The 23,058-nt window shown below is 39.3% G+C and overlaps 6 protein-coding genes across 7 annotated transcripts; 5 read left to right on the plus strand and 1 right to left on the minus strand.

The window, feature by feature from the left end:
• Positions 1-31: 31 nt before the first annotated feature.
• LOC146367796 (chemokine XC receptor 1-like) lies at positions 32-5,336 on the plus strand. The gene is made up of 2 exons (XM_084911937.1): positions 32-1,265; positions 3,125-5,336. Exon 2 carries the CDS (start codon positions 3,137-3,139, stop codon positions 4,178-4,180), a length of 1,044 nt encoding a protein of 347 aa, XP_084768063.1. The 5' UTR covers positions 32-1,265; positions 3,125-3,136; the 3' UTR covers positions 4,181-5,336.
• A 147-nt stretch (positions 5,337-5,483) lies between these two features.
• On the plus strand, positions 5,484-9,582 carry LOC146367797 (chemokine XC receptor 1-like). 2 transcript variants are annotated; one of them, XM_084911939.1, is made up of 2 exons: positions 5,484-5,556; positions 7,702-9,582. In XM_084911939.1, exon 2 carries the CDS (start codon positions 7,734-7,736, stop codon positions 8,745-8,747), a length of 1,014 nt encoding a protein of 337 aa, XP_084768065.1. In that variant the 5' UTR covers positions 5,484-5,556; positions 7,702-7,733; the 3' UTR covers positions 8,748-9,582. The 2 variants fall into 2 exon arrangements, with proteins under 2 accessions (XP_084768065.1, XP_084768064.1); XM_084911938.1 differs by lacking the exon at positions 5,484-5,556 and adding an exon at positions 7,082-7,124.
• LOC146367798 (chemokine XC receptor 1-like) lies at positions 5,485-7,600 on the plus strand. Its single transcript, XM_084911940.1, has 2 exons — positions 5,485-5,556; positions 5,730-7,600. The coding sequence occupies exon 2, from the start codon at positions 5,758-5,760 to the stop codon at positions 6,763-6,765; it is 1,008 nt and encodes a 335-aa protein (XP_084768066.1). The 5' UTR covers positions 5,485-5,556; positions 5,730-5,757; the 3' UTR covers positions 6,766-7,600.
• Positions 9,583-10,910: 1,328 nt separating the features above from the next.
• On the plus strand, positions 10,911-12,112 carry LOC146367799 (chemokine XC receptor 1-like). The gene is made up of 2 exons (XM_084913346.1): positions 10,911-10,947; positions 11,083-12,112. The coding sequence occupies exon 2, from the start codon at positions 11,093-11,095 to the stop codon at positions 12,110-12,112; it is 1,020 nt and encodes a 339-aa protein (XP_084769472.1). The 5' UTR covers positions 10,911-10,947; positions 11,083-11,092.
• A 3,671-nt stretch (positions 12,113-15,783) lies between these two features.
• LOC146367800 (chemokine XC receptor 1-like) lies at positions 15,784-17,499 on the plus strand. Its single transcript, XM_084913347.1, has 2 exons — positions 15,784-15,829; positions 15,967-17,499. Exon 2 carries the CDS (start codon positions 15,977-15,979, stop codon positions 16,970-16,972), a length of 996 nt encoding a protein of 331 aa, XP_084769473.1. The 5' UTR covers positions 15,784-15,829; positions 15,967-15,976; the 3' UTR covers positions 16,973-17,499.
• Positions 17,500-19,240: 1,741 nt separating this feature from the next.
• LOC146367801 (uncharacterized) lies at positions 19,241-21,415 on the minus strand. Its single transcript, XM_084912776.1, has 3 exons — positions 20,631-21,415; positions 19,765-19,929; positions 19,241-19,687 (listed from the first exon to the last, which is right to left on the minus strand). Exons 1-3 carry the CDS (start codon positions 20,685-20,687, stop codon positions 19,520-19,522), a joined length of 390 nt encoding a protein of 129 aa, XP_084768902.1. The 5' UTR covers positions 20,688-21,415; the 3' UTR covers positions 19,241-19,519.
• Between the last annotated feature and the right edge of the window lie 1,643 nt (positions 21,416-23,058).

Genomic DNA, 23,058 nt, shown 5'->3' on the forward strand with positions numbered 1-23,058 from the left:
GGCCGAGGTCTGTTCACGTTTGGTTGAGACACACCATAAACAAACAGAAAGCTGAAAACATGCTATGTTTATATGACACGGAATACACATGATATATATTATAAATAAATGCAAGGTAAAATAGAAAGCTGAATACAGTCTAATACTGGATATACACGATACAATATATAAAATAAATACAATGTAAAACCGTTTAAGAGTTCAAATTCATAATAGAAAGTAAAAAATTAGTGCAGGGTATTCAAAACCAGTTGTTAGAATTCAAAAACTTAAGGACTTGATGGCTGCTTAAATAAAGGGACCATTTCACGTAAAAAAAAAAAAAAAAAAAAATCCAAGCTAAATAAAAGAATTGCAAAACAACTGACTAAGATTAAATATCTGGGGTACTCAAAGAGGTCTGAACCTGAATTTATTTAGAAAAAAAAGCTCTTGTTGTTAGTTTAGCAGTCTCATAAGGATAAAAATACCAAAGTGACCACAGACATATGCCCTCAAACAAGCACGCACAAAATCAGTGTGCATTTATTCACATTATTGACTTTTCTGTTCTAGTTATTGCTCAGACTTTTCTTAACACTCAGCATCTGGGTAGGTAGGTTAAATAACAGCCATGAAGTGACATCAAATGTAATTTGTGTTTACTAAGGGTTACATATTAATAAATTAGACACATACTTCTTTCCATCCATCCATCCATTATCTTCCGATTATCCAATTATCATGGTCGCGAGGAGGCTGGAGCCCGTCCCAGCTACAGTAGGAGGACAGGGAGGCTACACCCTGGACAGGTCGCCAGTCTCACGCAGGGCTAACAGACAGACAGACAAACATTCACATTCTCATTCTCACCATTCTTACATGGGCAATTTAGAATCATCCGGCTAAGCCAACAGCACTTCCTGAATGTCTATTTATTGTAAAAGGACTACCTTTGATGTATTGGAAAACTGATTTGATATCTCTTCCCTATCGGCTCTTTTCATTGTCTTTGGTTTATCTGCAGTAATGAAAGTTTCTCAATAAACAGTTACAGGTAGAACACACATTTACAAATGAAACCTGTACACACCACTAAGTGTTTTCAGTTACAGGGAACATGTCTTCATCACATGTGAAACACAAGTCCCACAATCACTGCTTATTGGATGAACTGAAAAAAATGCGTAGTTTCTGTTCACCTTTGTGATATTCAAAACCACCCTCACCAACCTTTCGCTAACAACCTTGCTGAGGACCCTGGTGTGCAGACCCCCTTTGTGCAGGTACAGTATAGTTTGATTTTCTTTCATTTCAGTCAAAGTCTAAGGTTGACCTTTGCTGAGAGTGACGTTAAAGTTTAGAGTGTGTACAGGTTCAATCAATGTTTATAGAGTGGGAACATTTTTCAGGCGTGACTGCTATTGCAGATTTGTGCACACATTTTGATTAATTTGTGCATTTGATTTAATGAAAACCTGGACACTGATTAAGGAAACTATGGAGAAAATTGAAAACAATGACACACAACAGCACTTTGTGCACTGCACACAATGAATGTATGTAGCCTTTTTGTGGCTTTCCCCCCCTTTTATGATCATTAATGCTATCTTATATTCACTGAACAAACTGAGTTGCATTGACATAAATAAATCTAGGACTCTACATTTTAATTAGAATGTTTTCAAAAAAAATCCTACTTATTACTTAGAATGGATTTTTGCAAAAAAATTCTCAAGAAAATTATACTAGCAACACACAACAATTTCCTTTTTCTCAAATTACAAAACTTCTTGGAGTAGCTTATCTTTATTCTGTGTGGTAAGGTAATTTTTACTTAGATTTACTAACTTTACACCCCAATTCTAATATGATTTATTTCATTTTCTACATGATACTTCTTGTGTTAACATAAGCCTTGTATCACAAGGCTTTCATAAAACATGAAATTACAGATGCTTTAAAGAACAGGCCATCTAATAACCATACCAATCCTGATTACTTGAAATATTCCAACATTTACATATTGATCAACATTAAAGATGCATTGATTCTTAGTCAATTCCAAATTCCAATTTTTTGTAAGTGTCTCTCAGTACCAATTTTCATGTTCCAGTTTTATTTCTAAAACCTGTACTTGATGGCATAAACAAACAAAATTCAACTTTGTGTCTTCACTCACAGTGAGGAGCTTCCATGGTAACGACACATTAGTATGCACCTGTGAGTATCTGTGCACAACTGAATGACACTTGGAATGAAGTTCACAGTCAGACATATGGGAGGCTGACTTACTGCTCAGGACAGAGAACTCTGACAATCAGATGGCTCCTCTTCCTGACTGGTCGATTAGTGCATCTCTAATTACCAATTAGTCAATCAAACTTTAAACAAAATCACCTTTTGTGTGTATGCCTAATAATCTGATAAGAAAACTGAAAAATATACTTAGTAAAAATAAGAAATAGCAAAACAGCTAAAAATATGAGCTAAAATATAGAAAATAAACTTAAATAATATAATCTACACATGCTATATTATTTTCTTTTGCTCTCCATAGTGCATACTCAGTCAAAAGTCAGGGTGAAAAGGTAAAGTAAGTTTTGGTTTATGTTTAAAGCTTTGAGCCCTTCATCTTCTCTAAGGTTCTCTACCAGACTGTTTGGTCAGGCAATTCACAATGTGCTGTACCTTCTCAACCTGCAATGTTTCTCCAAGCCAGTTTGTACCCACTGCAATAACTAAATATACACAAAAGTGGCTCAGTCAAAAACAGTCCTTGATTAGTTTTTATTTGCTAGCTTCTAGGTTTGCTGCATTTCTTCTTTGATATTTTCTTTGATAAAATCCTGTCAAAAAACACAAATCAGTGCATAGAATATACTACATAAATACATTTTTTTAAGTCCATAAATATAAATAACTTTTAAAATGTATTCTTGGTTAAATATTATAATAGAGAGTAAGTGAGAAAAGTGAGATATGCATCCAAATACAGAGTCAATGACCATTAGCTAATATTTGTTAGATAGCCTTGTCTAACAAAGGTTTATAATATTATAATTCCTTAAGTAAGACTGTGAAATTTGACCTACTTGATTTACCTGTCTAACAGTCTTTTTTAAATTTCTCTTTATGCTGGAAGAAAGTGGATACAATGGATAATGTAGATGCTATCAGCACCAGCCTTGACTCAACCTCGTACACCTATAATTATGACTACGATGAACTCTGCAACAAAACAGGTGTCATCCAATTTGGAGCGATCTTCACTCCAGTCTTTTTCTCCATTGTGGTGATTCTCAGCATCTTTGGCAACATCCTGGTCCTCGTGGTGCTGGTCAAGTTTGAGAATTTGAAATCCCTCACCAACACCTTCATCCTGAATCTGGCTGTATCAGATCTCTTCTTCACAGCTTCTCTGCCCTTCTGGGCCTACTACAACATGCACGGATGGACCTTAGGGGAGCATGCATGCAAAATAGTGAACTTTATCTTCTGCCTTGGATTCTACAGCAGCGGTATCCTCCTCATCCTGATGACTGCTCACCGCTATATAGCTGTTATAAATCCTCTGTCTGACATTGTTTCCACCACAGGGTATTACAGTATTGTAGCATCTGCGATCATTTGGGTCGTTAGCATCCTGGTTTCCAGTCTAGCTTTTGCTTCCACCAAAGTTGCAGAGTCAAAGTACTGTGTATATGCAGATTCTTATTGGAGCCTGTGGGGAATCTACCAGCAAAACATCCTCTTTCTAATTACCTCAGTGGTATTCATGTTTTGCTACACTCATATCATGTGCAGGTTGCTTCATCCTGTGCAAAGAAGACGAAACAAAACTTTGAAACTAATTTTTATTCTCATGGTTGTTTTCCTTGTTGGATGGGTACCTTACAATTTAGTGATATTTCTGCAGTCCTTTTCCTACTGGCCCAGAGAAAGTGACTCATTAGGGGAAGATTGTCAATATAGCAAAAATCTGGATTATGCGCTTGAGATTACTCGACTTTTTGCCTTTTCACAATGCTGCCTTAACCCCGTGTTTTATGTGTTTGTGGGGGTTAAATTCAAAACCCATTTGAAGAAAATGCTAAAGAGCTTGGGCCGCAAAAAAAACAATAACAGCTTTCGCAACAGAAAAGGCCGGCACACAATAACATCGATAACAAGTGGTGAAGAGTTGTCATTTGCACCTTGATGTTGTAAAAAAACAGAACTAATACATCTTGTTCATTAACATAGTTGATTCTCAAAATGTCTCAAACGGATTTCGTTGTTCTTTTGAATCTGGGTTCACTTGGGAATGAACTGCCAATATGTTTTTCCAAAATGATTTTCCCCAATGTTGGTGCTTTTTACAACCATTTTCTGACTCTTCTTTAAAATTACTGATCAGTAACCTATATCAATGCAGCATAACGGCTTATTTTCATCAGATTATTGCTTGCCATTTATTATTCAGTCAAATATGTTTATATTAACATTCACTAAATAACATTAAATAAAAAATAAAATGCCAAAAATAGACTGAGCAACATAACCTGCTACTTCTTTGTGAAACTGCATTTGGTTTCCTAATGTCTTTAGCCATCAGTGATCAAAGTATGCACACATATTCAAGAGGTTTATTGTCATCATAAACATCATAATGGAGTGTGGTCTATATGATTTTAAACCAGAAGAGCTGGTTTGACTGTCTCAGAAACTTTTTGAGATATCTGGGATTAAGACTTATGTTTCTGGGGTTTACAGATAATGGTATAAAAAAAAAGCACAAATTGAAATGACTGGCAGTTACTAATAACAGAAACTGACTTTTTAATGCAAAGTCTGAGTGCAGTTGTGTAATTAACTGGAAAGGTGCAACTGAAACAAGAAGAATAGAAAAGTGGGAAACTTCTGTTTAACATCGATGGTGGGTAATATGTTGTACTATTTTGTAATATGTTGTAATATGTTATGTTTAATCAAGTTTGCTTCATGTACTTATCTGTGGTTATAGTTTCTGACCAAACTCTTCTATGATCAAAGAACCTTTTATTGCTGTAGCAATTTCATTTGTGTTTAGATCTGCTGATTATGCTGTACATGGTATTACAGATATATATATGTCACTTTGATTATCCATGATAATAATTAAAAAATATATATATCTTTCCAGTTTTCAGCAGAACATAACTTCTTCCCAACAGAGTATTGGGTATTGTGCTTATTTTCATATTCTAATACCATCAGCATTATTCTTTTGCTTTACAAAATAATAAACAAAAGAATACATGCAGTTATTTTTGTGTTCATTTTGGCTAGTGCTGCATGCTTGTAGTCTGTTACATTTTTAATAAAACTATGGGAAAATATTAAAATGTACTTTTAATTTTGTTTAAGTTGGATTTTCAATGCAGAAAAACAAGTTGCCCATGGTTTTTGGGCATGTTTTTTTTTTTGTTGTTGTTGTTAAGACGGCCTCTCTGACTTAATGTGAAACAAAAAGAGGAACTGTTACTTTAGTCAAGACCATCAGAGCTATCTGACCAGAGCGCAATTCAACACCAGAGTTGACAGCTGATTTTTGAGGTAAGTTGCTGTATTATTTCTCCTAAGTTGGACTTCAACTGGCTGCTCCCAGTTGCTAACATAATGTACAAAGATTAAAAGTAAAATGAAGAATTTCTGTTATTTTATAGAGAACTGCTCAGTTAACGTCTTTAATTACATTTTAAAAATCTAGTTTTTTGTTTGTTTTTTAGAAAATTGACAAAGGAAAACAACTTCACAATGAGTGACTATAGCCTGAGTGATCATGTTGAATATTTTTGTGAGACTGACTTTTCAAACATCACCGGCCCCCTTTTCATCTTGATCTTCATCCTCAGTGTCATAGGCAATGGTCTTCTCTTATGTGTTCTTTTCATCTACGAGAAACTGAACACAATGACAAATATTTTCATCCTGAACCTGGTCTGCTCTGATTTGATCTTCACCATCACACTTCCATTCTGGGCCGTTGATCATTTACACCACTGGGTCTTTGGGGACTTTGCCTGCAAATTCCTGACTGCTGCATACTTTGTTGGGCTGTACAGCAGTGTCATTCTGCTGACTGCCATGACAGTGGATCGCTTCATTACCGTGGTGCTGCACAACCGGCTGAGCAACCATGGTATAAGGCAGAAGTCTGGAGTTGGTGCCTGTATAGCTGCCTGGGTCATCAGCATCTTAGCGTCCCTGAGTGATGCAATGAAAGTAAAGGTTGAAATCTGGGATGGTAAAAACTATTGCGAGCCTGAATTTGATGACAAGCTTGGACGTTATCTCCAAGTATCATTGCTATTCTTCCTCCCACTGGCCATCATTATTTTCTGCTATTCTGCCATCCTCAAGACAGTTTTGCAAGCTTTAAACAGAAAGAAGCACAGGGCTGTAGCTGTGCTGTTGTGTATTGTTGCAGCGTTCTTCATTTGCTGGGGGCCATACCATATTATGCTTTTAATTAAATCTCTTTATGAACCCATAGGTTGTAAGGCAGAGGAGCAGTTAGAAGTTGCCTACCGTATTTGTGAAATGCTTGCCTATTCTCACTGCTGTATGAACCCTCTGCTATATATGCTCTCACAGAAGATGCGAAAGCATCTGTTGAATCTTTTGTGCTGCGAAAACCTGTGCAGGAAGAACAGGGAGAGAGACACAGCTCTCAGTTCTGTTAGTCAGAAAGCAGTTTTTATAGCTGCGAGTTCTGCTATAAACTTGGAACTGCACAACGATCAGTTAAACAGCCACTTGTGAAGTTAAACATCTGTAAATATTCTAATTTAATTTGACATCTTTTTTATGTTCTCCTGAAATTAAATACAAATTACATGCATTTTTTATTTTAATGTGCCAAGTAAAAGCAAAATGTATGTGTGTAAGAATCTGTTTTCTACTGCACTTTTACAAGCAATGCTGTTTTTGTAAAAAAGAAAATGAAAATAAAATGTTGCTGAAATCCAGTGAAGCTGTTTTCACTTCTCTCTTCTCTCTGCACATGTCATGATAGGCTAGATGGAAAAAATGCAATGAAAGCAAATTTCTGTGGTCATATTAGTACGAAGTGTAAGTGTATTAACACAATCAGTGAGGGAAACACAGAGTGCACACACAAGGTAGGCTCTTCTTGGCTGTTTTTCTCTTTTGAATTAGGTGATAATACTCATAAGAAATGATTCATGTAATAATAAAATATTAGTATTTATTATTTATTATAATAACAATAATAAAGTATTATTTATTTATTATTAACAAAAATAAATGTTGTGACAGAAATACAGGAAATGTAAGGAAATGTAGGAATATGGAGTGGAATTTGATATTACTGCGATATGAATTAACCAGAGAATATTAAATAAAACTTCAGTGCTGTTATGCAAGCAACATTATATGTTTTGACCATTTTCTTCACTGGTTCACAATAACCCCTGTGGACTTGCTTTATTTGCCATTCATAGATTTATGATGTTATATCATTCTTTTTACATTTCTACATTAAATTTTTCCTGAATGCTGTTGAAGGCATGAATATTATGCTGTTCAACTTTATAATCATTGGTTCTAAACTGCATTAGTTTTTATCTTGACTAATATATTTGTACCAAAATGCATTAATTATGTTACTATATATAAATAAATAAATAAAAAAATCATCTTCACAGTATAAGATTTTTTCTTTCATTTCCTCAACAGCACTTTCCTCCCAAGACCTAAACAAGTAAATCATGGCCTTGGACAGCGACAGTTATGATTACATACACTTTAATGAGACTCACAGCAGCGAGATCGAGTATGACATTAAGATATCAGAACTTTACTATCCTGCTGCTGTCAGCAGTCTCGTCTTCTGCATCAGCCTGCCTGCAAACAGCCTCCTGCTGTGGGTCCTCTGGACGGAACGAGCTTGGAAGATCACATCGGATATTTTACTTCTTCAGCTCACAGTTTCTAACCTCTGCCTCACTGTGACATTGCCTTTTGCAGCCTGTAATGCACTCCATGGGTGGGTCTTTGGAGAGTGGGCCTGCGGAGTAGGTACAGGGATTTGTTTTCTGGGACTGTTCACCGCCGTGGTGATCCTCACTGCCATGTCTTTGCATTCTTATGTTACTGTGGTTCAGCCTTGGTGCTTGTCTGTACAGGCCTTAAGAAAATATGGTGTTCTCATAGGTAGCATTGTGATGTGGCTGGTGTGTGCTGCTGCAAGCATTAAACTGTCTGTGAGTTGTAGAGTCATCGAATTTGCTGACATTAAAGTGTGTGTAAATTTGGTGGAGTCACTAACCATGAAACTCACTGTAATCTACACACAGATTTTTCTTTTCTTTCTCATTCCTGTCCTTATCACTTCATTCTGTTATGTTCACATGTGGATAATGGCGAAGCAGGGCAGGATAAACAGCCAACAACAGCCTTCAAAATTGATTTTAGGCATAACTGTCAGTACTTTTCTATGTTTGGCCCCTTATAGCATCCACATGTTTATACAGTCCTTGCTACTATTGGATTTTTATGAGTACACACATGAACTGATATATGCATTGAACTATGCTTGGTTGATCATTCATCCCATCATTGACATCTACTGCTGCTTTATCCCTTTGGTGCATTTAATAGGAGTACAAAGGTTTAGGAGGTATCTTCCCATGCCGTGCAATACATTATCACTGTGCAGAGATGAGACTAAAACTGACAGTGCAATGGCATTAATCCCTCTCCAAAATGCGGAAGAAATTTGAATTTACTGTAGCATGCATGCATTAGGATGAGACAGCTAGATGCTTGAGGGTTTGATTAGATAAATTAGCTGAACTTAATATAGTACAAGCAACAGTAACAAGAACAAAAAATGGGCAGCACCTATTAATGATAGAGTCTGACTTTGTTGATGCCAAAGGGGTGTACCACACAGCAAGATTAATGGCTTAGTGACCTAAGTTTTCTGTTACGAAAGTGACTTTGTTTTTACCTGGCTAAATCACCATGGTAACATGCTGAATACCCAACCAGTGAAAGTTGATAACCACCTTTGTAATATTCGTTATGTCCCACATGGGTTTTCAGTTTTGTTGAGCCAGGTAAGACAAAGAAAGCCAACATTCTCATAGCATACCTCTTTGGTACAGAGTGGTTCAAAATGGTAAATGAATAAAAAACAGCTCAATTAGTCAAGCTTTATAGAAAGACAAATGCTACATCTGCTGCTTCATGCACAGAAAATTCAGGGTGTTCTGTGGTTAGACTGGGATTCTACCAGTTACTGCAAAGGTGTCCATCATATAAAGAGAAACAGAAGTGACAAATTCATTTTGACATTGTGTAATGTGTTGTGTTTCAATACCTTTTCTTAATGTTTTTATCTGTGTTTATATACTTTCTGATCAGAATCTTCTATTTTATACTTCTACTACTCCAAAATGATCTGTTGATTATACTGTACATTGTAGAAGTGATATTGTAGATTGGTCTCTATGATTACATGTGTTACATTTTCTGTTGTCAAAAAAATCACTTTCAAAATTATTTTTTATACATTTGATATCATGATTATTTTCACATTTTATTTCATGTAAAATATTCTCAATGCATTTGATTTAAAAAAAAATAAAACTAACTTTTGTATCTTGTCGAAGTTTATTTAATATGAAAGAGATACCTTTTAATATTTTCTTAACAGCATACTTTCTTTTTCAAGTATGCTTTCAAGTAGCAAAACAAAGTATCGATCCTATCATGCTAGCATTGATACCAGCAGTGGTATTGATACTACCAATATTCAAATTGATTTAATAAATGTAAAAATGAGCATGCACCAGCATTTTGGATACTGGATTTAATAAACTGGTCTTTATTATCAATGCTGCAGCAGGATGTAAAATGCAAATTGGGACAGCTTACGCTGAGAGGTACAACCAAGTAGCTGGGATAATATACAGGAACATCTGAGTTGCATATGGACTTGAAGTCCCTAAGTCCCAATGGGAGACACCAACAAAGGTGGTTGAGAACAACCGGGCTAACGTCCTGTGGGACTTCCAGTTTCAGACAGACAAGCAGCAGCTGGCCAAGCAACCACCACAGTGGTGGCTGACAAGGAAGCGAAGACTGAGGTTGTGATAGATGTGGCAATCCCAGCGGACAACAACATCAGAAAGAAGGAGCATGAGAAAATAGAGATGTACAAGGGACTGTAGCAACAGCGGGATGTGGAAGGTAAAGTCCAAAGTGGTCCCAGTGGTAAAGGAAGCATTAGAAGCTATAAATCTGAAATTGGAAGACTGGCTCCAGCAGATTCCAGCACAACATCAGAGGTGTTTGTCCAGAAGACTGCAGATATGGGAACATCTAAGATACTGCTCAGCACCCTCAAACTATCAGGCCTCTGGAAGAGAGCCAAAGCTTAAGATTCACATGCATACTATCCCTTCTAAGGGGTGGTTATTTTTTTTTCATTTTCATATGGGGGGTAACAATTACTGGAAAGTGTAACTTAGGATAAAAAGCGTGAAGTTTTAGTTTAATAACATTGACGTGTATGCTGTGTTTCATCAAGTTATTTTCAGGTTTTGCAGTTCATATGATTGGGACCTTTTATTGTTATTCTGCTGTAGCAATTTTAAAATACATTGACCTACTGAATATGCTGTACATATTATTAGAAGTATATTTTAGGTTATCATTGTCAGTTTTTTGTAGGTTTGCTGTATCTTTCCAATTTTCAGCTGAAAATAACTGCTTTCCAACAAGTTTTGGGTACTGTCCTCATAATCACATTTTAATATCATCAGCAATATTCATATTTTTTGCAAAAGAGAAAAAACAGTTACTGCAACTCTGACTTACTCTGAATAAAAAGAGGAACTGTAAGTTAACACAAGAACATCACAACTTTTCCAGCACAATGCAACTGACCACAAGGCATGACAGCTGATGATTTGGGTAAGTGATTTCTCTATCCCTGTTGCTTACATAAGGTGAAAACTAAAACTCAACAGTTTGTGTCATTTTATAGAAAAAGCAGAGGTAATGTACCTACATTGTATAAATCTAGTTTTGTGTTTATGTTTTTTCTAGAAAACAGACAATGACAAACAACTTCACAATGAGTGACCATGGACTGAGTGATGTTGCCTATCTTTGTGAAACTGACTTTCCAACTTTTACTGGCCCTTTCTTCATCTTGATCTTCATCATCAGCGTCATAGGCAACAGCCTCCTCTTATGTGTTCTCTTCATCTACGAGGGCCTGAAAAGTATCACAAATATTTTCATCCTGAACCTGGTCTGCTCCGATTTGATCTTCACCATCACACTACTATTTTGGGCCGTTGATCATTTACACCACTGGGTCTTTGGGGACTTTGCCTGCAAATTCCTGACTGCTGCATTCTTTGTTGGGCTGTACAGCAGTGTCATTCTGCTGACTGCCATGACAGTGGATCGTTTCATTCTCGTGGTGCTGCACAACTGGCCGAGCAACCAAGTTAAAAGGAAGAGGTGTGGAGTTGGTGCCTGTATAGCTGCCTGGGTTATCAGCATCTCGGCATCCCTGAGCGATGCTATTAAAGTAAAAGCAGTAAACTGGGAAAATCATACCTATTGTGATGATGGATCTGATGACAAGCTTGGACGTTATCTCCAAGTATCACTGCTATTCTTCCTCCCATTTGCCATCATTATTTTCTGCTATTCTGCCATCCTAATGAAAGTTTTACAAGCTTTAAACAGAAAGAAGAACAGAACTGCTGCTGTGCTGTTGTGTATTGTTGCAGCCTTTTTCTTTTGCTGGGGGCCATACCATATTATGCTTTTAATTAAATCTCTTTATAAACCGATAGGTTGTAAGGCAGAGGAACGGTTAGAAGTTGCCTACCATATTTGTGAAATGCTTGCCTATTCTCACTGCTGTATGAACCCTCTGCTATGTATGCTCTCACAGAAGATGCGTAAGCATCTGTTTAATCTTTTATGCGGTAAAAAACTGTGCAGGAAGAAAAGAGAGGAAGACACTGGCCAGAACATTTCTGTTACTCGTAATGTAGCTTTCACAACTGCGAGTTCTGCTGTTCAGTTGGAACTGCATCCATTAAACATACACAGTTGAAATTAAACACCAATTCAGTCTGTAACTATTTTTATTTGATTTGACATCTTTTATATATTCTCCTGAAATTATTTTTTAATGTGCAAAGTCAAAGATTTATGTGTGTAAAGATGTGTATTTCACCGCTTTAATCAACTGTGCCTGTAAAAAAGAAAATGTTGCTAGAATCGGTTGAAGCTATTTTCACTTCTCTGTTCTTATGGTATGTCAGGATAGACTGGGTTGGAAAAGAAATGCACTGACAGCAGATTTTTGTGATTGCTGATACAGGGAGTGCAGAATTATTAGGCAAGTTGTATTTTTGAGGAATAATTTTATTATTGAACAACAACCATGTTCTCAATGAACCCAAAAAACTCATTAATATCAAAGCTGAATGTTTTTGGAAGTAGTTTTTAGTTTGTTTTTAGTTTTAGCTATTTTAGGGGGATATCTGTGTGTGCAGGTGACTATTACTGTGCATAATTATTAGGCAACTTAACAAAAAACAAATATATACCCATTTCAATTATTTATTTTTACCAGTGAAACCAATATAACATCTCCACATTCACAAATATACATTTCTGACATTCAAAAACAAAACAAAAACAAATCAGCGACCAATATAGCCACCTTTCTTTGCAAGGACACTCAAAAGCCTGCCATCCATGGATTCTGTCAGTGTTTTGATCTGTTCACCATCAACATTGCGTGCAGCAGCAACCACAGCCTCCCAGACACTGTTCAGAGAGGTGTACTGTTTTCCCTCCTTGTAAATCTCACATTTGATGATGGACCACAGGTTCTCAATGGGGTTCAGATCAGGTGAACAAGGAGGCCATGTCATTAGTTTTTCTTCTTTTATACCCTTTCTTGCCAGCCACGCTGTGGAGTACTTGGACGCGTGTGATGGAGCATTGTCCTGCATGAAAATCGTGTTTTTCTTGAAGGATGCAGACTTCTTCCTGTACCACTGCTTGAAGAAGGTGTCTTCCAGAAACTGGCAGTAGGACTGGGAGTTGAGCTTGACTCCATCCTCAACCCGAAAAGGCCCCACAAGCTCATCTTTGATGATACCAGCCCAAACCAGTACTCCACCTCCACCTTGCTGGCATCTGAGTTGGACTGGAGCTCTCTGCCTTTTACCAATCCAGCCACGGGCCCATCCATCTGGCCCATCAAGACTCACTCTCATTTCATCAGTCCATAAAACCTTAGAAAAACCAGTCTTGAGATATTTCTTGGCCCAGTCTTGACATTTCAGCGTGTGTGTCTTGTTCAGTGGTGGTCGTCTTTCAGCCTTTCTTACCTTGGCCATGTCTCTGAGTATTGCACACCTTGTGCTTTTGGGCACTCCAGTGATGTTGCAGCTCTGAAATATGGCCAAACTGGTGGCAAGTGGCATCTTGGCAGCTGCACGCTTGACTTTTCTCAGTTCATGGGCAGTTATTTTGCGCCTTGGTTTTTCCACACGCTTCTTGCGACCCTGTTGACTATTTTGAATGAAACGCTTGATTGTTCGATGATCACGCTTCAGAAGCTTTGCAATTTTGAGACTGCTGCATCCCTCTGCAAGATATCTCACTATTTTTGACTTTTCTGAGCCTGTCAAGTCCTTCTTTTGACCCATTTTGCCAAAGGAAAGGAAGTTGCCTAATAATTATGCACACCTGATATAGGGTGTTGATGTCATTAGACCACACCCCTTCTCATTACAGAGATGCACATCACCTAATATGCTTAATTGGTAGTAGGCTTTCGAGCCTATACAGCTTGGAGTAGGACAACATGCATGAAGAGGATGATGTGGACAAAATACTCATTTGCCTAATAATTCTGCACTCCCTGTAGAGTCAGACTGGTCAAGTATGAGTGCAATAACACAATCATGGAGAGACTCATTGAGCAGTACCTAAAGTCACATGGAGTGCAAGCACACGGTAAGCTCTCCGTGGCATTTTATCTCTTTTGAGTAAGGTGACAACATAGTAATGGGAAATGATTTATGTAATAATTAAAATCTAAAGGTTTCAAAGAGAAATATAGGAAAATGTTTTTGAAAAAATGACTCTGGATCTTATATGGGTGTGAAATTAAAGTGAACTCTTTTTACTATTTCATTACAAAGGCAAAAAGAAATGTCTCGCATTATGAACTGAATAATTACCATGGGCTTGGTTGTTACTGCAATAACTAGTGGGTATTTAAGACTTTCATTTTCAGATCATTTGATTTACTTTTGTGTGTGTGTCAGTAGAATTCGGGTGAAGACACAATGACGTTGTTGGTCAGACCTGGACACCTGGAGTTCTGTAGCTGTCACGGTTTTGTTTATTTATCCGCTGCCTTGGTCTCAGTTTGAGATCTTGTTGCTGAATGTTGGTACTCCTGCTCTTAGTTGATGATTTAAATTATATGCATGAACTGATCAACAGCTTATTGACTTCTGTCTTTGTTTGCCTAATATGTTAACACACTCTGATTTCAAATTTCAGTTTGAGAAATTCAGTCTTCTTTTAAATCTAGTTTCACTTGGGAATTACCTGCGTACATGGTGTCAGTCTTTTTGCCTGCATTCTTAATAGTCAACTCTGACTTCTGTATTGCATATCTGGACCACTCTAAGTTAATTGATGTGTAATATGATGTGCTTTGTTTGGTATCTTTCATGTAGTTTTTTGTAGTTATCTATTCTTGCTGTAAAACCGTGCAGTTTTACAACTGAAAACTTTCGATGTTGATCTACTACACTGGGCATACCATCAGAGATATCATAAATCTGTCACTTTGATGATATCATGGATCCATTTCATTTTATCAGCAGGAAATACTTTCTTACCAACACAATGGTTGGTATTGTGCTTTTACATAAAATGATATAGTCAGCATTTTCATGCTTTACAAAAAGCAATCATACATCTATGTTTATGTGTGTTCTGATCTGTGCAGCATGTTTGTACACAGTTATATGTCCCTTATAAGTATGAGAAAAAAATATTCAAACATTTGTGTTCCAAACAGTCAGTTTGTGTCATGGTCCGCGGCCCGGTGTCTGAGGAGCAGATGGGATGCCCACGCCTACGGGTGTGGCTGTCGTCTCCACACCTGCATCCCATTCCAGGCGATCATCAGGAGGACTATTTAACCCCGCTCAGCCGGCTGCTCCACGCCAGTCCATTAGTCACCATTCAGCGGTTATCGCTCGGTGTGTTTGAGCCTACATCTGCCTGTCCTCCTGCCCGCCTGGAGTTCGAATAAACCACCGGTCATCATCTCCTCCGTCTCCCTGGAGCTCTCCCGCAGACCCTCACCCCTCCCTCCGGTTCCCACGGCCCAGCCCTGATCGTAAGATAAATAACTCTACCCCGTGTATGCTGTTATCTCCCTGCTCCCCAGTAACTCTCACGGTCCTGATCATGGCGTTCCCGAGTTGTTTGTCTCTGTTTGTTTATTTTGCGTGCATCTCTGCGTATTGTGTTTGCTTCTGGGTCCAGCTTGTGTGCTTGAACTATGGTTCTTGACAGTTTGAGTTTCATTTTCAACTTTCAGTTTCACTATGAGAAAAGGATTGCATATGGGTTCTTTTTTTTTTTTTTTTTTTTAAATGTGATCTTTGGTAAGGAGGCATCTTTGACTTAATTTGAAACAAAAAGAGGAACACTGATTTGTTTAAGTACATTACAGCTTTGTCAGCACAGCTCAATTCAACAGAAGACTTGACAAGAGATGCTTGAAGTAAGTTGTTGTGTTTGCTCCTCTAATTTTGTACTTTACTAGAATGCATGGTTTATGTAACATGAAAAAACTAAAACTAAAAGCAACAGTTTGAGTCATTTTAGAGAAAAAATCTAGCTTTGTGTTTATGTTTTCAGAAAATTAACAATGCCAAACACCTTCACAATCAATGACGAAGTGAGTAATGAGGCTGCCTATCTTTGTGAGACTGACTTTCCAATTTCAACTGGGACACTCTTCATCTTGATCTTCATCATCAGTGTCATAGGCAACAGCCTCCTCTTATGTGTTCTCTTCATCTACGAGAAACTGACAAACGTCACAAATATTTTCATCCTGAACCTGACCTGCTCCGATTTGATCTTCACCATCACACTTCCATTTTGGGCTGTTGATCATTTACACCACTGGGTCTTTGGGGAATTTGTCTGCAAATTTATGACTGCCGCATTCTTTGTTGGGCTGTACAGCAGTGTCATTCTGCTGACTGCCATGACAGTGGATCGTTTCATTAAAGTGGTGCTGCACAAGTGGCCGAGCAACCATGCTATAAGAAAGAAGTATGCAGTCGGTGCTTGTATATCTGCCTGGGTCATCAGCATCTCAGCATCCCTGAGTGAAGCCATAAAAGTAAAGGTGGTAAAGTGGGATGGTTTTAACTATTGTGAGGATGGATCTGATGAACAGCTTGGACGTTATCTCCAAGTATCACTGCTATTCTTCCTCCCATTTGCCATCATTATTTTTTGCTATTCTTCAATCCTTAAGACAGTTTTACAAGGTTTAAAGAAAAAGAAGCACAGGGCTGTAGCTTTGCTGTTGTGTATTGTTGCAGCCTTCTTCATTTGCTGGGGGCCATACCATATTATGCTTTTAATCAAGTCTGTCTATACACCCAAAGGTTGCAAGGCACAGGAGTGCTTGAGTATCATCTACCGTATTTGTGAAATGCTTGCCTATTCTCACTGTTGTATGAACCCGCTGCTGTATATGATCTCACAGGATTCGCAAAAGCATCTGTTTAATCTTTTGTGCTGTGAAAAACTGTGCAGGAAGAACAGAAAGACAGACATCAGTCAGAAGACTTTTGTTATTCAGAATGTAGCTTTCACAGCAGAGAGCTCTGTTGTTAAGAGTAACTGAACACTGATCCATTAAGCAGGCACAAATGAACTGTTGGTTCAGTGTATAAATACTTTCATTTGAATTTACGTCTTTTATATATTCTCTTGAAACAATATGCATCTATTTGTCAGGTGTTTAATGTGCCAACTAAAGGATGTATGTGTGTAAAAATGTGTATTTTATGCTGCACCATCACTTTCTGTTTCTTCTTTTTAAAATGTTGCTTAAATCCAGTGAATCTGTTGTGTCTTTTCTGCTGTCTCATGGGAAAATGTGTCTTTTCTGTGGCATGTGAAGATTATTCCATTAACACCCATTTTTTGGCATCCCAGGTAGAGTCAAACTAGTGTGATATGCAATACAATGAGCAGTACCTAGAGTGACACAGGGTAGGTGCTTAATAGACAAATTTATGTAATGCAGATGTGCAGATATATCATTTAAGAAAGGAAATGTCGATGTTATGCAAGCAACAATGTTTGCTGTGACCCTTTGTTTCTTTGACTCTCAGCGACCCCTGTAGGCTCACTTAATGTAATTAAAGATCTCTGTCATATTATTGCTTCGCCATTTAAAGTGGTCCTTTTAATTAAAATCGAATTCTATATACTTGTTTTGAGAAGAAATGTCCAGAAAGTAATAGTGCTCCCAAAAGTGGAGCCACCACTCCACCTGAAGGGAGGGGAAATCATTGATCATTTAACATTAATCACAGTGTAAGATACAAAACAGAGCAGTGGCAAAGTACTGGCATTCTTTATTTAAGTAGAAGTACAGACACCTGCGTTAAAAAAAAATACTCCAGAAAAGTTAAAGTACTGAGTCAACTTCTTTATTTAGGTAAAAATAAAAATTAAAGGATCTGAAATCTATTAAAAGTAAGATAAATGTAAAAAGTAGCTCCGTGAAGCAACTTTGCAAAAGTAACTGAACCTTTTGCAATATTAATATTGATATTTCTGTTCTTTACATCCTGGCTTCTTTCCCATGCTGTCAATCTCAATACTGACATGTCTGATTTCTTTGAGTCTCTTTTCATGTAACCCACCTCCTCCCCATCTCCACCTCAGGCACCTCGGCCAAAGCTCTATTCAAGCCTCAGTCTTCATCTTCACCACCACCTCCAGCGTCTAGACTCTGGGGGGTTTATCGGAGTCTTATCGCGAATTACATTCATTTCTTTGTCACAATAAATCATGTTCAATTCCTCCAAGTGATCTCTCCTTATAGAAATGATAATAAAATAATATTAGTACATGAGAGTACAAATGTTAGTCTCATCTAAATTCAAATTTTTCCGAATCTACTCACCATAAAGGAGGAACACAAGCAGTGAAAGAGAATTTTAAAAATGTAATATTTTTTGTTGTTTAAATTGTAGAAGGTGAATTTTGCCTCCACACCTATGTCATGTGAGTGCTGTGTAGGAGGGAGAGGGAGGACCCAAATGCAAGACTCGAAACTCAAAATGATTAACTGAGGAAGGCAGATTTATTTTGCTGTGACAAAAATGCTAAACACAAGAAAAACATAACTTGAACTGCAAACTGGGAACTAGGAAAACCAGGAACACGGGAAACCCCACCCCCACACAGACACACCCACACACATGCGTGCAGCTGCTAGTTGAGAGACACCTGGAATGGCTAACTGAAGGCCGGACAGTCCTGATCCTCAAGGACCCCCAGAAGGGACCGATCCCATCCAACTACTGACCAATAACCTGCCACAGTACACTCAGAAAAATAAAGGTGCCAACTGGAACCAAAAGTGGTTCTTTAGACTGATGCCATAGAAGAACCTTTTTTGGTGCCACAAAGAACCTTTCAAACAATGGTTCTTTGAAGAACCATTTCTTTCAGTGGTTCATTGAAGAACCTTTAAAGGTGCCCCAAAGAACCATCAAGAAATGGTTCTTTGGGGCACCTTTAATGGTTTTTCAAAGAACCTTTTTAAAAATGGTTCTTTAAAGAACCATTTTTAAAAAGGTCCTTCAAATGGTTCTTTAAAAAAACCATTTTAAAGAACCTTTTTTGGGTGGTTCTTTAAAAAACCATTTTAAATCTTTCAAAATAAAATGCATCATAAATTGAATTTGAGTAGGGTAAAATAAATACGAGCACAGCATAGACATATATTAATGTTTTATTGTCACCAAAAGACAAAAAGGCATTTTAACTTTCAGCACAACATAACTACTAATACATGTCACATATTAGTGTTTTAAACAGTAATAATTAAATATATTTGCTATACTATAAATAAATATATATAAATACTATATCTACAGATAACACAACAATTAATACATGTATTGTTTAATTAGTAAAACATCAGAAAGTGATAAAACACATTAGAAATAGCAATAGCTTCATAACAGACCAATAAATCAACACATTTTCATCAGCAGATGTTTGCATGTTCAGTAAAAATATTTCAACAACAAGTTTATGATTAAAATGATCAATGAACTTTAGCCTTACGCTATGTAATGTACGTTTCATGTTGTACTCATGGTCCTTTGTTAGTCCAGTTTAGGATAATGTCTCTGACGTATGTTTCATATCAAATATATGTCATATCAAAACAAGCCCACACCTGCAGTTGTTTCAGTTTTTCACTGGTGTTTCCTGTTAGCTGGTCAACCTCACTCAAGCGGACATCCATATCAGCCAACCAAACGACAAGTTCCTCCCTTTGTGCTTCAAATCCCTCCCACTCTGAGACAAGGAGCTGAAAGAGAGAGAAAAGAGTCAATTATAAAGAAGAGAGAGAAGTGAAACCCTCCTCAGAAGGTCTGACTCGCATACCTGCAGTTGACCTGTGATGGACTCCAGTTTGGCGTTCACGTCATCCCTCGTCGATGCCAACAGCCGAGTCTGCAGGGTGCCCTGGAAGAGCTGAGTTAATGTTCGACCACTCCTGGTCAGGCTCTCCAGCTGGATGAGCCGAGGTCTCCCCTCTCGCCGCTGCCTCTGAACACAGAAACACAAATTGCATCTGAAGCAGGAGGTGCAGATTTTTTTTGCTATCCTTTTCTAAATCCAGGCTAGATCACGTGGAGGTATTTGGAAAACTTTTTTGGCCAGCGGACGACTGCTGTCTTGCAGAAAGTCAAATCAAACATATGCGATACACAATCAATTCACAAGAACACATTATAAAAAATAAGTCCAGTTCTTGCCTGATTTCAAGTGAATTCTGCATCAAAACAGGGTGACAGAAGTAAAACGAGTGCACAAAGCCTCACTTTGTACAAGCCTGCTATTAAAGTTCTCCTCTACGCAGACGACTTTCCTGTTTTCAAGGCACAACTTGGATCTGCTGTACGAATCTTATGGATACACACTAAATGAAACAATAGTGTGCATGACTCCAGATTCTGATCTCTCATCCTAATATGGTCCCAACATAGCAACGGCAATAATGCAAATGTTGAGGCTTCAAAATACAAAGTCCATAAACCAATGGCTGACATGGGTTTTATCATAAGGGTGATAAATATACAGATTTCAGTCTGTCTTAGAGATTTGATGTTCATTTACCTGCAGATGCCCTATACGTGCCTGCTCTGTGGTTTTTCACAACATTTTGCACATCACTATTTAATACAGGAAGTAGGTGAACTAAAACAAGTCATCTTTCTTTGTGAGAGGACCATGTTAATGAAACAAACCTCAATGACATCATAGGGATCCCTAAAGATGCACCTGCTGCTTCTCTTCCTCCTCATCCTAAGCTTCCTTCTCCTTGTCCTCGCCTTCCATCCAATTGTAATTCAACCTAATTGTGTTTCTCCCCCTCCTCTTCCTCATTTTGTTGGAGCTGTGAACACAATTAATGTGAATCTGGATTAATTTGTGCAAACAAGAAAAATCTACAGCTTTTTGGTCAGAGGTGCTCTTGTGATTTAAACCGGGTAGAGTAGATTTATGTGTTGATGCTACCTGCTTCAGCTCTGGCTGCTGAGTGATATTTACACCCTGGCTGGATTACAAACTTTAACCATGTGCTGAACTTTGGCCCAGCGTTGATACCTCTTGTTAGTATAACGACCTCTTCTTAGCTTGTATGTATGATGTATGATGGTGGATAAATGAAATATGCAAAAAAATTTAACTATATTACAAAAGAACATCTATCTTGGAAACATCAAATGACCGGAGCATAACTTGTTAACTAGTCCGAAAATAAGTTATGCAGGAACAGTCAAAGACACACCTTCTCATGTCACATTTCTATTCATTTCTATTCACATTTCTATACAATTAGATTAGACAATAAAGAGTTATCTAATCTAATTATTCATTCAAAACACTTATGCATAGCTGTATTTTATACAGCTCTTACAGAATTCAAAGTACAGGTTCATGTGAGTATTTAATGTACGGCTCAGATCTACAGAATTTCAGAGTTTCTAGAGCAGACACAGAGCTCACGTCACAACAGGCTTCAGGCGCCATTTTAGTGACTTTAACAATATTGTGGCGAACTCAGACAAGGAGGAGACGGAGGTATCGTTTGGTCTTGCTTCCCCTCAGCTAGCCAGGGAGCACAGCCGTTTATTCCATTCGCAGAAAAACACTGCCGCTAGCTAACTGCTCAGCGCGGCAACAACAACAACAACACAGGGCGCCCTCTGACCCCGGAAGGACACACCGTCGCAGCGAGAGGGCGTCACCTGTCACTATGGCAACATAAACAAAACATAACTGTACAAACAGAACCCCGAACAGCCCTGACCCACTACATAGCCCCCACCTAAGGGGTCAGTCATCCCCGGCGACCCCATTACCCCACACAAAGTCCTGCAAATGTCCAGGTGCCTTCTTTTGGCGCACCGGCCGGTCACGACCGGTGGGGGAAAAGTCACTTGGGTCAGAACATGGGGTGCCACCATCATCCCCTGCTCCGGCATCTGCTGGAGCGAGCGGTCGGTACGGTGAGAGCCTGTCCTGGTGCAACACCACCATGCGCCCCGGGCCCGGCATGCGGATACGGTACACCACGTCTGTTAGCCGCTCCACGACCTCTGCCGGCCCTTGCCAGTGACTGCAGAGTTTGGGGGACACTCCTCTCTTGCGAACCGGGCAGTACACCCAAACCTTGTCGCCAGGCATGAAAACCCCCCCTCGGCACTTGGTGTCGTAGGCTCTTTTCTGTCGTACTCCGGCGCTGGCCTGGGCCTGGCGGGTGTAGACATGAACCACCTGCAGCCGCTCCCTGAGCCTCCTGTAGTAGTCCATCTCTGGCCCACCATCAATCTCCGGCTCGGGGGGGGACCCGAACACCAGATCCACAGGCGTCCGGAGCTCCCGTCCAAACATCAGAGCGGCAGGTGTGCACTGGCTGAACTCCTGCACCGCAGTCCGATACGACCAAAGGACCAGGGGCAGATGTCGGTCCCAATCTCGCTGGTGGCGGCTGGTGAGAATGGCGAGCTGGGTGGCCAGCGTGCGGTTGAAGCGCTCAACCAAGCCATCGCTTTGTGGGTGGAGCGGTGTGGTTCTCGTCTTCTCCACCCCCAGTCGCCGGCAGATCTCCCCGAAGACCTTCGATTCAAAGTTACGCCCCTGGTCACTGTGGAGCTCAGCCGGGACCCCAAAACGGGTGAACATCTCCTCCACCAGCTTCTCGGCCGTCGTCGTTGCGCTCTGGTCCGGCACCGCGTAGGCCTCTGGAAACTTCGTGAAATAGTCCATAGCCACCAACACATACCGGTTCCCTGACTCTGTGACGGGGAAAGGCCCTAGGACGTCCACTCCCACTCTTTCCATTGGGGCCCCCACCAGGTACTGCTGAAGGGGGGCAGTGGAGCGTTGAGTTGGGCCCTTCTGTGCCGTGCAGGTGTCACAGCAGTGCACATGGAGTTCCACATCCCGTCGACAGCCAGGCCAGTAGAACCGTCCCCTGAGGCGGCGGAGAGTTTTGGCGTTCCCATAGTGTCCTGCCCCCACCGAGCCATGGACCAGCTCAAGCACCTGCGACCGCAGCGACCGAGGCACCAACAGCTGCAGGAGATCTCTGCCCTGACCGGGGGCCCGCCATCTCCGGTACAGGAGGCCGTCGTGGGTCTCCAGATTGTTGTGCTGGGAGTAGTAGGC

The sequence above is a fragment of the Perissodus microlepis genome, chromosome 18 (genome assembly GCF_051167445.1).
Source record: "Perissodus microlepis isolate ML-2025 ecotype Zambia chromosome 18, ASM5116744v1, whole genome shotgun sequence".
In the NCBI taxonomy this organism is placed as follows: domain Eukaryota; kingdom Metazoa; phylum Chordata; class Actinopteri; order Cichliformes; family Cichlidae; genus Perissodus; species Perissodus microlepis.

What these genes read in the sequence shown, in the direction of transcription:
- LOC146367796 (XM_084911937.1), top strand. Translation starts at nt 3,137, where the DNA reads ATGGATAATGTAGATGCTATCAGCACCAGCCTTGACTCAACCTCGTAC.
- LOC146367798 (XM_084911940.1), top strand. Translation starts at nt 5,758, where the DNA reads ATGAGTGACTATAGCCTGAGTGATCATGTTGAATATTTTTGTGAGACT.
- LOC146367797 (XM_084911939.1), top strand. Translation starts at nt 7,734, where the DNA reads ATGGCCTTGGACAGCGACAGTTATGATTACATACACTTTAATGAGACT.
- LOC146367799 (XM_084913346.1), top strand. Translation starts at nt 11,093, where the DNA reads ATGACAAACAACTTCACAATGAGTGACCATGGACTGAGTGATGTTGCC.
- LOC146367800 (XM_084913347.1), top strand. Translation starts at nt 15,977, where the DNA reads ATGCCAAACACCTTCACAATCAATGACGAAGTGAGTAATGAGGCTGCC.
- LOC146367801 (XM_084912776.1), bottom strand. Translation starts at nt 20,687, where the DNA reads ATGAGGAGGAAGAGAAGCAGCAGGTGCATCTTTAGGGATCCCTATGAT. An exon ending in ATCCCTATGATGTCATTGAG is followed by an intron (nt 19,930 to 20,630) that starts GTTTGTTTCATT and finishes TTCTGTGTTCAG; the next exon opens with AGGCAGCGGCGAGAGGGGAG. An exon ending in CCATCACAGGTCAACTGCAG is followed by an intron (nt 19,688 to 19,764) that starts GTATGCGAGTCA and finishes TCTCTCTTTCAG; the next exon opens with CTCCTTGTCTCAGAGTGGGA.